Source organism: Meles meles, chromosome 3 (genome assembly GCF_922984935.1).
Source record: "Meles meles chromosome 3, mMelMel3.1 paternal haplotype, whole genome shotgun sequence".
Classification (NCBI taxonomy): Eukaryota; Metazoa; Chordata; class Mammalia; order Carnivora; family Mustelidae; genus Meles; species Meles meles.
In genome coordinates this window covers 122,109,973-122,124,098 of record NC_060068.1, presented here as the reverse complement: position 1 = coordinate 122,124,098, position 14,126 = coordinate 122,109,973, and the positions used below count along the sequence as shown (strand labels likewise).

Below are 14,126 nucleotides of genomic sequence, written 5' to 3'. Positions count from 1 at the left end.
GGTGTTCTTTTCATCATGTTGGTTCCCTAACACAGAATTGCTCTATTTATATTATTTATGAGTGCCTTTTTAAAAAAACTTTAATAAGATTTTTTTAAGTTTATTTTAGAGACTGGGGAAAGAGAGAGTGTGTGTGCAAAAGAAGGGCAAGGGGCAGAGGGAGAGGGAACCCCTAGCAGACTCTGCACTGAGCATGAAGCCTGATATGGGGCTCAATCCCACAACCAAAACTTGAGCTGAAGTCAAGAGTCAGATGCTTAACCAACTGTGCCACCCAGGCTCCCCTAAGTGCCTTGATTTTTAAAGACATAATCATATTACACGAAGTTCAATTTATTCACATTTGATATATTTTGAGGTAAGACCAGGAAAAAGGAAAACAAAATTCTGGGCAACTCTTTTTCTTTCTATGTTTTGAAGGTGATTAAAAAAAGTTTTTAAAGAACTACCCTTTCCTACTTCCTATATCCCTAAACATGAAAAAGGACAAAAGAAATGGACCTTCAAAAGCCTAACTGAACACCTGGTAATGTTTAGCCACAAGAAATAATAAGAGTAAAGTTGGAGTTAAGTCTGTAAGAGAGGGAAAAGTGTTTGAATAATGGTGAGGAGCTACTCCTAGACAAGAAAGGTTGAGGGGAGCTTTTACATTTGAATTGGGAGGGAGATGGAAAACACAGTAATTGTAGATGCTGAAGAAATAAACCACCACCTTTCTAGAAAATTAGAAAGTAGGGAAAGAGGGAATAGCCAATTTTAAAAATCCTTTTTAATCTTCTATATAATAATTCCAAAAAGCACTAAATCCTCTCATCTTTATGAAACAGGTATTGTTTCTGAACAAGCTTTCACTGAAAATTACTGAATAGTGACTATGGGCCAAGCTCTGAAAAATGAAAATAATAACTGCCTTTCCTTTTTTTTTTCCTTAAGATTTTAAGTAATCTCTATACCCAAATTGGGACTTGAATTCACAGCCCTGAGATCAAGAGTCATGCTCTACCTACTGAGCCAGCCAGGTGACCCCCACCTTTAAAAAAAAAAGAAAAGAAAAGGGTGCCTGGGTGGCTCAGTTGGTTAAGCAACTCCTTCAGCTCAGGTCATGATCCTGGAGTCCCTGGATCCAGTCCCGCATTGGGTCACCTGCTCAGTGGGGAGTCTGCTTCTCCTGACCCTCTCCCCTCTCATGTTCTTTCTATCTCAAACAAATAAAAGCTTTAAAAATACACATACATACATACATACATACATACAAAGCCTCTGTTTATGCTAATTTGGGTAAACCACTTAACCTGTGATCTAGTTTCATTCGCGAAGTACTGTATTAGGAATGTTTTTAGGATTTTTAAGTAATGACAAAATTGCAGTCAATTAGAAAAAGGAGACACTCTTTTTAAGAAATTTAGGACCATGAGAAAAAATGTGTTAATCATGAAAAATAAACTGCTTATGGGATGGGGAGACTGTGGAAAAGAGGTACTGGATACCGGAATCATCCAGGGAGATTTTTCCACAATACACTTGTCCACATATATCCTCAATCTGAGTCATAATTTCCAGATATATTCGTTCATTTAAAATTCCTTGATAGTTATGATACCATCTTCTTTCTAACTCTATTGCCATTTGAGAATAATGAACTGAAGACATTGCTGATATTAATAAAGAAAGATAATTAAAAAGCACAGAATTATCTGGTGCTTGGACAAGACAGAAATATAATGAACATGACATGACCTGCAGGCTGGAGTTGAGACAAGTACAGAATTATTCATGGAATCACTATACGAAAAAGAAACAAAGGAGGAAATATGGGGCACGGGCATTGGGTGATGGGAGGTGTTTTGGTTGTTTCTCTTAAAAATAACTCAGGAAATAAGGTAATTATGATTATACAGAAAAAGGCCACTGACAAATACATAATTTTTGTGCACATAACACTGATAATAAATACAATTTAAACCAAAAACGGTACGGTCCTTGCTTACTTTGCACATACAATCTAAAATAACAGGCAAGACCTATACAAATAACACTTACAAAGACATTTCCATATAGTTATCAAACTTTAAGAAATTTTTTATAATATTTATATTGGGAAGATAATATGAATGGGTTGGGATAATAAGATCATGGGAAGAGAAAACAGAGGATGAGATGAAAACAAGGTGAGACCTGACTGAAGGAAGCTTAGAAAGGAATGTATGCCCTAGGATCTCTTCAGATTGTCAATCTAAGATCAGTTCAATACTTTTATGGGTAACACAGATGTGGATGAAAGAACAGAGATGGGCCTAAATAGGAATGATGCTGCTAAACTATGTCATCAATGCTTTGGTCTCCAATTAATAAATCTGTTACTAATATTGCTATGAAATCAATACAATCTCAAAATTCAATTAGGCATATGCCCATGGGCAGAGTCCCCCCAAAGCCAGAGAAAGATGGTATCAGTAGATAATATATCCATTAAAAATGATCAAATTGTATTAAAGAATTTGGTACAAGGAATTTACTCGTTAATGCCAGAGTTCAAGAAAAGCAGTTCATTTGCACTACTATTTATCACTTTGTGGCCTATGGTGAGAAATTTATATGTGTTAATATCACATTTAATCAATACAACCACCCTATAATGTAGGTAGTTATAATCCATATTTTATAGATGGCAGCATTGAAGCTTACAGAAAAGAAGTGATTTGCCCAAAGTTGCATAGCCATGAGTAATACATTAGAGGCAGAAAGGAAGGCTAGGTCTGATACTAAAGCCTGAGCTAAAGTCTATGCAATATTTTAAATTTAAAATATGAATTATAGGATGTTTAGGGTTTAACACAGTAAAGTGTGTCCAAAGTAAAATTTCAAATATATAATTACACCAAAAAGGTAGAAGACATTTCAGTAACACCACTGATTACGTCTAGATAAAAGCATGTAGCTAAATAGCTAAGTTATAAACTCATGGTGAGTTAGAGTACATGAGTGAACACAATTCTAAAGTCCATCCAAAAAATGCTATTAAGGTTCAAATACGAACAAGGTAATTCAATCAAAGGTAGCAATGACAGTAATACCCAGAAAGTTATTATAGAGCTTTGAACAGGAGACATCAATTTGATTTCTTCATGCTAAAGCAGAAAATACTCCTTAAACGTAGGAAGTAGAAACTCACCCTATCAAATTTCCAAGAATAATTCTCTCTAATCTATTGGTTGGTGAGGCTGCCAACAACATTACTTTTCTTGGCAGTTCACATAGGTAAGCAAAAACAAGGGATTTAAGTATTTGCCCATATCCAATAAAATATACATATACTCCTGCCTTACATAAAAGTTACTTTGCCTCCATGAACTTGTAAACAAGGCCATATTTTTTCCTAAAAGATTTATTTATTTATTTATTTGACAGAGAGAGAGAGCAAGTGAGAGAGGGAACACAAGCAGGAGGAGTGGGAGAGGGAGAAGCAGGCTTCCCGCTGGGCAGGGAGCCCAATGTGAGGCCCAATCCCAGGACCCTGGGATCATGACCTGAGCCGAAGGCAGACGCTTAATGACTGAGCCACCCAGGTGCCCCAAAGCCATAATTTATAGAACACAGTCAGACATTCCTATAGGTAACTATAAGTATAAAGTAAGGAAGTCAAAGAAATTCTAAGGTTCTGGATCTCAGGTTTCTAAATTAAGACAATCACAAATAAATTAATTCTTTCCCACTCCCCACCCCTACTCTCAGCTTGCAAACTTATACAAACAATAAATACTGCTTTAAAAATATGCGATATAAGCATTAAACAGAGAAGGATGATAAAAATATCTGTAAAGGAAGGCTCTTTATTTATATAAAGGTAATATTTGAAGACAAAACATAGAACTAAAAGAGGTAATGGAACAAGATGAGGTGCACCCCCAATTACACGAGGTAAAGAATTCAGAGACTATCCATGAAAATCAGCACTAAAGAGTCATACTAAAATGGCATTTAACTATACATTTTTTCAAATGTAGGAGGCAGCATTTTCACACCTGTGCAGAAAAAGTCATCTATAAACAGTGGGTACTCAATAAATATTATTAACCCAAGCCTATACTAAGAGGCTTTCATAATAAAGAACAGAAAAGCTATGGAATATGTATTTTTAAAAGTTTCTTGGAAGCGCAGTTAATTCAGAAGATTAACAGAGATTTGGAAAACTGGGAAGGATACTAAGTTAAATATCTTATTTGAAAAGGAGTCAGGGAGCCTGGCTGGCTCAGTTGGAACAAACAGGCGACTCTTGATCTCTGGGTTGTGAGTTCGAGCCCCACATCAGATGTGGAGTTAGCTAAATAAATAAAACCAAAAAAGAAAGAAAGAAAGAAGAGAGAGAGGGAAGGAGGGAGAAAAGGAGTCAAAGGACATAAAGCAGATAATTAAACAGGGAAAAACAGTGTTCTGAAAATACAGACAAAGAGAGATATTGAAAAAGAAAAAATGAAGGTATAAAGGAACAGAAAACAATGCAAAGGAATGCAGGTGATTACACAAGGGGCTAAAGAGACAACTTGGAAAAATATTAATTCGAAAAACTAAAGAGAAAAATTTATAATTATCAAAAGAGCAAAGAATGTAATATAAAATTAACACTTAAATCTCAGTACACCACAAAAAATTTTGAAGTGTTTCTAATCAAGGAGACCAAGCAAGAGGATATACATGGGTCCAGCAGACATGTGTCCCTGGAAACACTCAAAACTAATCGTGTTCCTTAGAGTCACATTCCTAGCAAAATAGAGAGAGGTTCTTAATAATGCTCAGGGCCACAATCATAGAAAACTGTCCTTCAGAACATGTTACTTCTAAGTTTAAGTTTGCTCATTATGCTAAAAATAGGCTTGATGAGAAAGTACAATGACTAAAGGAAAATCCACTGAGTCTCTATGGCTTCTGAAATCTAAATGTGAGATTTCTCTAGTGCCCACAGGAAATGAGTGCAGTAGAAGCTCTAGGAGATTGGGACAGGGGATGGAGGGCCCTTGATGAAGAACTAGGAAGTTTCTGAGTATGGAAGTTGGAAAATACAGATTATCAAGTGTTCTCTTTCTTGAGATTAAAAATACTTAAAAAGCATAAAAAATAGTGGGGCACCTGGCTGGCTCAATTGGTGGAGCATGCAACTCTTGATCTTGGGGTTGTGGGTTCAAGCTCCATGTTGGGCGTAGCGCTTACTTAAAAAATTAAAAAATAAAAAACCACACACAAAGTAAATCTTTCTCCAGCTAAAAGACATAGAAAGAAGCGAAGAGGAATGTCCCTTAAAAAAAAAATGCACAGCAAGAAAAATGAACTCTTTGCATTTGGTTTCTTGTTATTGGAAAGGAGCTGAGTATGTTCCCCTTTGTCCTTGAAAACCACCAAACCTACCATGTGGTAATGTTATGTTTGCACCATCAATGATTGCTTGTGCCAGTTCATGATCATTGCTTTCAAAAGCATGTGCAGCAGCCTTCAAGGCATCCCAAATCTCTTTACGGCCTTCAAAAGCTGGTGCGGTGTCCCAAAATTCGTCCCTCTTGCTGCGCAGTTGTCCATCTGTCATGGGATAATCGCTTTTCCATTTGGGTTTCTCCTTTTTCAAAGGCTGGTTACGACCTAAGGCGACTGAGAAGAAAAATAAAAAATTGACATCAAAACCAAAATTTACAAATGATGTATTAAAAGGGATCTGGTCATTCCTCTTTGATTCATTCCTCAAAATTATAGCTAGAAGTCTGCCTAATAATTAATTCTTGCATTCTGAAATTTTCTCTATTTTGGAACTACAAGAGCAAATGGAGACATTAGATGGCTCTATCTAAAATGTTCAGAGACAAGTTAGTAACTCTTTTTAACTCCCTATGCCTTCTCCAAAGGATGATTTTAATAATTACTTAGAAAAATAGCAGTAAGTATTTCATCAGACAATAATGGCAGGATTTTAAAAAGACAAAGGATGCCATAAAAGAAGGTAAGATACTACGAAAAATCAAGTAACATTAGCTTGAATCTCAGGACTCTGGACATACAAAACCAGAAAGTAGGAACTGAGAAATCCTTAGTAGGGGAAAGACTGCTCTGCAGTGTCCAAAGGAATAGTCAAACCAGCAGCTCCATGAGGAAACCTGATCATAGGAGCACCCACTCTGGACTTCAGTCAAGGAACTGTAAATGCCTCTTTCTGAAACCTATATAGGAGCTAATTTTGAAAAGGGTGAGACAGAAGGTCAGAACTCAGTGCTTCACTCTTCGGAGAAAGTAGGACTGAACAGGTGATCCTTCATACTGGTCTATGGGAGAAGTTCTAACCATAAAACCAGAAGAACTACAACATCCTACTGTAGTTTCAAACCTAGAGGAGAAGAAAAAAAGGGGGCAGGAGTTCACTCTTCATTTGCTATAAAAGGCAGCAGAGCTCCTTAGAGAATGTTACATAGTGGTAGGGCTAGAACAAGGCTGATGCAGCTTCTTTTACCCAGATACTTACCTGGCCTATCATCACTTATTCCACACCAACGTAGAGAGCCATTCTTAATCTTATACGGTGCCAGAAACAAGAAATAGTTTGATAGATGGAAAAAATCAGTAAAAAGAAAAGTGAAGCTTGATGGGAGTCTTGGGTAAGAGTAGGTGGGAAATAAATGACAGAATGGTGGGAAGGAGAGGGTGTGTGTCAAAATTCAATGTTCTATATTTAACTGCAGAAAGAATACTAATTTAAAAGAAATTACTCTCAAAATGGTTCTAAAGAAGCCATGAAATTAACCACTCCCTTACTGGCCCAGAGCCAAATGAAATTTGGGCTATTCATAATAGAAATAAATACAATTACTCCAGTTCCTGGGCAATCTCTATCCCCTACAGAATGCTATGCTGCCAATGGCAGAACAAACTAATGCTGCAAAGTGTATCTGGAGTGACAGTTGGATTAAGCCATGTTCTTTCCACCTAATCTGGCCATTTTATCGCAAAGCAGCACATAGCAGGTCTCATCCTCTACCTTCCGAGGGGCATCCCATGCCACTACCAGCTATTTCCCCCCTTCAAACATCCAGTGTTTTGAGTCCCTGTACTTTTGGCCCTGTATCTTATCCTAGTGAAATGGCAATCGGCTGAATTCTAAAAGGATACGGATAGCAAAGCAGAAAAACTGTCTATTTAATAGCAGAGCTAGAAAGAGGACCCAAGTGTCCTTAATTAACAAATATGCACTGGACATCCACTAAGGGGAACACTACAGATGTGTGTATCAAGTTTAATTCAAATGTGAGAAACACAATCTATACTAATGACTTTCCTTGTATTTTCTAAATAATAAATAAATGTACACAGCACATTATTCTCTAAAAGGTATTCAGAATATGTCAGATAATCACAATCCACCCCCTACTGGTTCTACCAACAAGGCAAAATGAAAGGCAAATTTATTTTCTGCTATATTAACCTTAATAGTCTAGGGATGACACTCAATATTAGTTTACTGAACAGGGAGTAGAATACAGTGCACAATAGGTAAATACCGATTTGAATAGGTATCTATTTAACATTCAAATGAGTATCTATTACACAAAGTTATCTATTCAATATTCAAATAAGATACCTATTTGAATAAAGTTTCAGGTTTTCCTGAGTAGTTCCAGAGAACTGTCTAACCTCAAATATATTAAATGTACCTGAGAGATAACCTGTTGTAATTCTCTAATTGTGAGAGAATCACAAAGCAAAGGCAAAAACAACAAAACCTCTATAATCTCAGTACTTAAACCTATAATCTCAGTACTTAAACCGAAAGAGGCCCTCAGAGGGACCTGACAGAAAAACAATCTCATAACAAAGGTAGAAAATAGGGGCATCTGGTTAGCTTAGTGGATTGAGTGTCTGACGTTGGCTAAGGTCAAGCAAGATCTCAGGGTCCTGGGATCAAGCCCTGAGTTGTTGTTGTTGTAGTTGTAGTCATTGTTGTTGTCTACAATGGTGGGGCTCTGTACTCAGTGAGGAGTCCACTTCTTCCTCTCCCCTGCCCCTCCCCTTGCTCCTACTCTTAAAGATAAAATCTTTAAAAAAATAAAGATAGAAAAATACTTTGGAAAAAGTAAAAGCCCCTTCCTTATGAATATGAGGTAGCTTTATTTTACCTCTCCCACCTACAAAGGCACAAGAACAAAGTCCCATAAAAAGGACAGATGATACATTACACTTAAGGATAATCATTCCAAATCCATCCCAAATCTATATGCTGAAAAGTTCCAAAGTCACTACTTTATGCAGTAGTAAATAAAACAAAATAAATGTTTGTGACATCAAGCAAGCTTCCTTTTGTGTCTCAGTCTCTACTTTTCTCTTTATCACAAACACACAGAATAGAGAAAGGCTACTGAACATCCACACTAAAATAGTGAAGTGTTTACAACATATTTTAGTGAAACTGCTGAGCAGTACAGGATTTTCATTACAAAATATGAAGTTAAAAGCCTCATTTTAGGGGGTGCCCACGTGGCTCATTCTGAGAATTCTCATTCTGAGAATTTAAAATACAAGTACCTTCCTTAATTTTAAAAAGAACTGTTCTATGATTGTCATGCACATCCTATGCATATGAGTATATTTTCTAGGAATTGGTCACCAAATGTTGTGCTTTGATTTTAGCTGATATCATAAACCTAAATTTCTGAAAATACCTGGACGTAGAAATCAGTCTAGCAGCTAAGAAGCTATGTTTTTTGTTTTTCTTTTTTTGCACCAAGTCAACCATTCTCAGTTATAAAGAAAAAGACGTAAACTATGTATACTCATTAGATTACATCTTATGCTCTGAAACTTTCAGATTTATCTGTTTCATATATCATCTGACTGCTGAAACCAAGAAAGATGCTCAGTACCGTTCATATGTCTGGGACTAAGCATAGCATTATGCTCTAACAGTGGATTTAAAGACAGGAAATAGTTCTTATTCCCCAAATTTCAGTTTTAAATCTTTAAATTGCAGGCAACCAACCACACTAAGTTTTTATTATTCCATGGCTTAACATATAGCAAAAGATGAATGAATGAAACCTAATTTTATTATTTCAAAAAATACCCTTCTTTCCCCATTAATCCAGTTATTTTCCTAAAACTTTTACAAAAAACTCACCATCTCAGGAAACTTAATCACATTAATCTACTCATCTTATCTGTCCTTAAAAATGGTCAGCACTTAGGGGCGCCTGGGTGGCTCAGTGGGTTAAAGCCTCTGCCTTCGGCTCAGGTCATGATCCCAGGGTCCTGGGATCCGGCCCTGAATCAGGCTCTCTGCTCAGCAGGGAGCCTGCTTCCCTTCCTCTCTCTCTGGCTGCCTCTCTGCCTACCTGTGATCTCTGTCTGTCAAATAAATAAATAAAATCTTAAAAAAAAAAAATGGTCAGCACTTAATCCCTTTCTGACAAATAAATAGTTTTAACATGCAGAAAACCCAAGAAAAGTTTGCTTTTCAGATTCAAATATGCAACATAATCTTAGATGTTATCTTTTACTCCACAAGGGAATGAATTTGCTAAGAATTCACTTTGACATTTTGATAAAAAACATGGGGCGCCTGAGTGGCTCAGATGATTGAGCCTCGGCCTTCAGCTCAGGTCACAATCACAGAGTTCATGTGTTGAGCCCTGTGTTGGGCTCTCTGCTCAGCCAGTAATCTGCTTCTCCCCCTGCCTCTCCCCCTGGCTTGTGCTCTGTCCCTCTCTCTCTGTCAAATAAATAAAATAAAATCTTAAAAACAAACAAAACAAACAAAAAAACCCCACTGATCTCTAAAATGAAGTATGTTTATAGTTGTTTTCCTGCTTTTGGTTCCTCTCTTTTGGTTTCCTGCCTTTTGGTTCCCTAATTTAAGATTGGGACTCTTCACACGAATAAAGGAGAACCCATAATGTACAAGTAAGGTAAATATCGAGATATGACTCACATAATAAAAGCTGTAACAGATTGAAAACCAGAGCATTCCATTTCGCTAAGACAACAGCCTAAGGGAATAGACTGAATATTCAAAGAGCTCACCATCAAAGGACAAAATGTTGTTGCACAGAATTCTGAAAATTTGAAAGCAGCAAGGAATAGGATTGGGATAATGTTCCTATATTTAGATTGATTAGAGTATGAAGATCATGAAAACGAAAGGGAAATTTTTGTCACTCCCAAGAGTTATGAATAGATCCCATAGAACTCTTCCACAACAGATGGTGCTGGCCTAAAACTATATTTGTATTTTATTCTCATGTAAATTTAGAATGCACTATACAAACACATACGTACTACACATATTCCTTTTACCTAAAGTAACATACTGCCAAAATAAAACTAGGGATATAGGGATTAAAATGCTTAAACTAAGAGCATCAACATGCCAAAAGTCAAAACCATACCCAGAACTTCTCTAAAATCTGAGAATTTAGATGTGGAAGAGATCTTAGATGGCACCAGCCAACCTTACTATTTAACAGGAAGGTAATGAAGGCCTAACGTGGATAAATGACTTGCTCAAGATCAGAAAGAGCCAGGACTATAGCCCAGATGACTAGATTAAAAGTCCAGAGCTCTTTTTCCATTATAGCACTCCATGTCTTACTGAGGCTGAGAAATGTGTTTTCTTTTATACATCAAATCAATTACAAGCTTCATTCAAAATAAAGCATGTGTTATTTTTCCAGTAGCACTCATCTTTCACAGGCTTTGTTAGGACTAACGAAAATGTCTCTGATGGGACAAAGCAAAAGCTAATTGAGCAGCATCAGATCCCAACCTATCTAATCTACCACCTAATTCATTTCTTCAGAGATACCATGCTCACTAAAGAGGAATCCTTTTTTTTTTTTAATCCAAGGAGTTGGACTTAAGATTTTATTTATTTGACACAGAGAGAGACAGCACAAGCAAGGGGAGCTGCAGAGGAAGAGGGAGAAGCAGGCTACCTGCTAAGCAGGGAGCCCAATGCAGGGCTCAATCCCAGGACCCTGCGATCATGACCTGAATCAAAGGCAGATGTTTAACTGACTGAGCCACCCAGGTACACAAAGAGGAATCCTATTAACAAGGGAGGAGATAATGCAGATTTCTGGTCTGTCAGCTTCAGCCTAGAAGTACTCAGCACCTGTAACAGATTAGGCATTAAAGATATGTATGTATACTTATCTAGGTTAAATACAGTTTTTTATGCTACTATTTTATTAAAAAAATAGAAACAAAACACTGAACATGCTCCCATCCTATAGTTTGTAAAAATTAAGCAGTTAAAATAGAATTTTAAAGACATATATATAATTTCTAATGTTGTCTGAGTTAGCTTTATTGAGGGGGAAAAAAAATAAACATAATGATTTCCTGGCCCTGTTTTTCAGAGTATAAATCTAATTACCAATGGCCTGATCATACAAACAGGCAAGAGGAAAGCCACCCTACAACACTGTATGTCCAAGGATGGGCGAATCTCATTAAAAATGTTACAGAAGCTTGCTTGTTTTGGCAGCACATATACTAAAACTGGAATGATATAGGGATTAGCATGGCCCCTGTGCAAGGATGGCATGCAAATTTGTGAAGCAGTCCATATTTAAAAAGTTACAAAAGCATATAGTTAAATCCAACAACTACATACAAAAAAAAAAACAACTTCATTTTGAAGCCTGAAATTACACAAAATTGGAACTAAGAATATGGTCACTTAACAGGAGCCCACTGTACCTTCTAAGCAGTATATGAAATTTTCAGATGTTTCATTCTACTGATTTGGGTAATGGTTTTATATAGAATTGCATTTCTTGCATTGCAGGGACCTTTACTTCTCTGTTAATTTACAGGTTGTTCAAGGAATGGGAAGCACACAAAAGGTAAGGATGTCCACCATCCCCACAACTATTTAACCTTGTTTTGAATATGTTAGCCAGCACAATCAGACAGAATAATCAGAAGTGTGAGAACCAGAAGGGAAGAAGTAAAACCATCTCTAATTGCAGATGATATGATAGTATGACTAGAAAATACAAGAAAGTGCTAAAATTCAATAATTTAAAAAAATCAATATGGTAATGGGATATAAAATGGAAGCCTTACATATATAAAATGCCCAGCTAGAAGATAAATGGAAAAAAGGTACCATGTATAACAGTGACAAAAAAGATATAATACCTGGAATGTAACATCTATTATCAGGATATATTTTTTAAACTCCTACAAGTCCCAAAAGTAGACTAGACTTGAACAAGATGAAGACATCTTTTGTACTTGGACATTAACATGTCTAAGTTGCCAATTCTTTCCAAATGAATATCTACATTTAGCATGTTTCCAATGAAAATAATTTAAAAAAAAAAACTTTCTGGGGGTGCACCTGGGTGGCTCAGTCAGCGTCTGTCTTCGGCTCGGGTCATGATCCCAGGTTCCTGGGATTCAGCCCCACATGGGGCTCCCTGCTCAATGGAAAGCCTGCTTCTCCCTTTCCCATTCCTCCTGCTGTGTTCCCTCTCACTCTGTCTCAAATAAATAAATAAATTTTAAAAAATTTAAAAAACTAGGGGTGCCTGGGTGGCTCAGTCATTAAGCACTGCCTTTGGCTCGGGTCATGATCCCAGGGTCCTGGGACTGAGCCCCATGTTGGACTCTCTGCTGGGTGGGAAGTCTGCTTTCCCTCTCCCACTCCCCCTGCTTGTGTTCCTGCTTTCACTGTCTGTCTCTGTCAAATAAATATATAAAATCTTAAAAAAATTTTTTAATTAAAAAAAAAACTTTCTGAAGAAGGATGAGTTGATTCTAATATGTAAAAACAAATGGGCAAGAACAGTTAGGAGAATCCTGAAAAAGAAGCACAACAAGGGAGCTGTCCCTACAAATATTAAATACATATTAAATACTACAAATATTAAAACATAAAACCACTACAGTTAAAAGTGTATAAGGCATATGAACATTTAGAATATAATGAAGTTCAGAAAAAATCCACTTATACATGAATATTTAGTATATGAGAGATTTTTATCTTAGACTTTTGAAAAAAATGGGCATTTTAAGTAACAATGTTGGAACTGGATAGTCTCTGGGAAAAAGATAAATTTGGGTCAATACTTTAAACAGTACATCATAATAAATTCTACATGAATGAATCAAAGGTCTAAATGTAAAAACTGAAACAATGTATGCAATACAAGAAAATATAAATTTCTCTGTAATAAAGGAATAGTAAATGCTTTTCCAGAAGCAATAAGAAAAGACTTAATTTTCATGTCGGGGCAGGAGGAGTCAAAATACAAATGAAAAGCTTGGAGAAAGTACCTGTAACTTAGATCATAACGGGCTAATCTCCCTGGTATACAAAACTAAAAATGGAGAAGACAAAAAACAAAAACTCTGTAACAGAAAAATGGGCAACAGATGTGAACACCCAGTTCAAAACGGAAGAGGTAAATGACATATATGAAAAATTTCCATCTCCCCCATAAGAGAAAAACAAGTGAAAACTATGCTGGAATTCTCTTTTTTGCTCTTAGGCAACAACTCACGAATGTGACACTGGTAAGTTGTGGAGAAATAAGATATTTCCTGCATTTGAGGTAGGAGTCTAAGATCCCACAGGATTATTGTCCAAAGGATTCCCAGTGAAGGGGGAATTTGACAACACCTAATATAATCACTTATTCATCCATTCATTGAGTCAGCAATCCCAGCTTTAGGATTCTACTTTCAAGATATACGCCATATAGGGGTGCCTGGGTAGCTCAGTTGTTTAAGCATCTGCCTTTGGCTCAGGTCATGATCCAAGGGTCCTCGGATAGAGTTCCAAGTTGGGCTCCCTGCTCAACCAGGAGTCTGCTTCTCCATCTCCCTCTGCCCCAACCCCCAACTCGTGCGCTCTCTCTCTCTCTCTCTCAAATAAATAAATAAATAAATAAAATCTTAAAAAAATATAAATATACTCCATGTAAATATGAAAATTTATTTCCTGCAGGCTTATCTGTATTAAAAGCAATCCAATGGATATATACAGTACAACTATATGATGAAATATAATGCAACTGTAAAGAATAAAGGAGAACTGTGGAAACGCAAATTGGAAGAAATTTCCAGAATAATCAAGTCAAGTAAATGAG

The 14,126-nt window shown here is 36.6% G+C and overlaps 1 protein-coding gene and 1 non-coding gene across 3 annotated transcripts in view; one reads left to right on the top strand and one right to left on the bottom strand.

The window, feature by feature from the left end:
* UBTD2 (ubiquitin domain containing 2) overlaps positions 1-14,126 on the bottom strand; it is a 62,271-nt gene that overhangs the window by 12,377 nt on the left and 35,768 nt on the right. For both annotated transcript variants that reach the window (XR_006817803.1, XM_046000857.1), the window contains exon 2: positions 5,401-5,637. Coding sequence is in view for 1 of the 2 variants with exons in the window: in XM_046000857.1 (XP_045856813.1) it covers positions 5,401-5,637 (237 nt within the window). In the remaining variant the exon portion in view is untranslated. The remainder of the gene's footprint in view (positions 1-5,400; positions 5,638-14,126) is intronic.
* Positions 11,497-11,600, top strand: LOC123939507. The gene has a single exon (XR_006817887.1). It is a non-coding gene; the product is annotated as a U6 spliceosomal RNA (small nuclear RNA).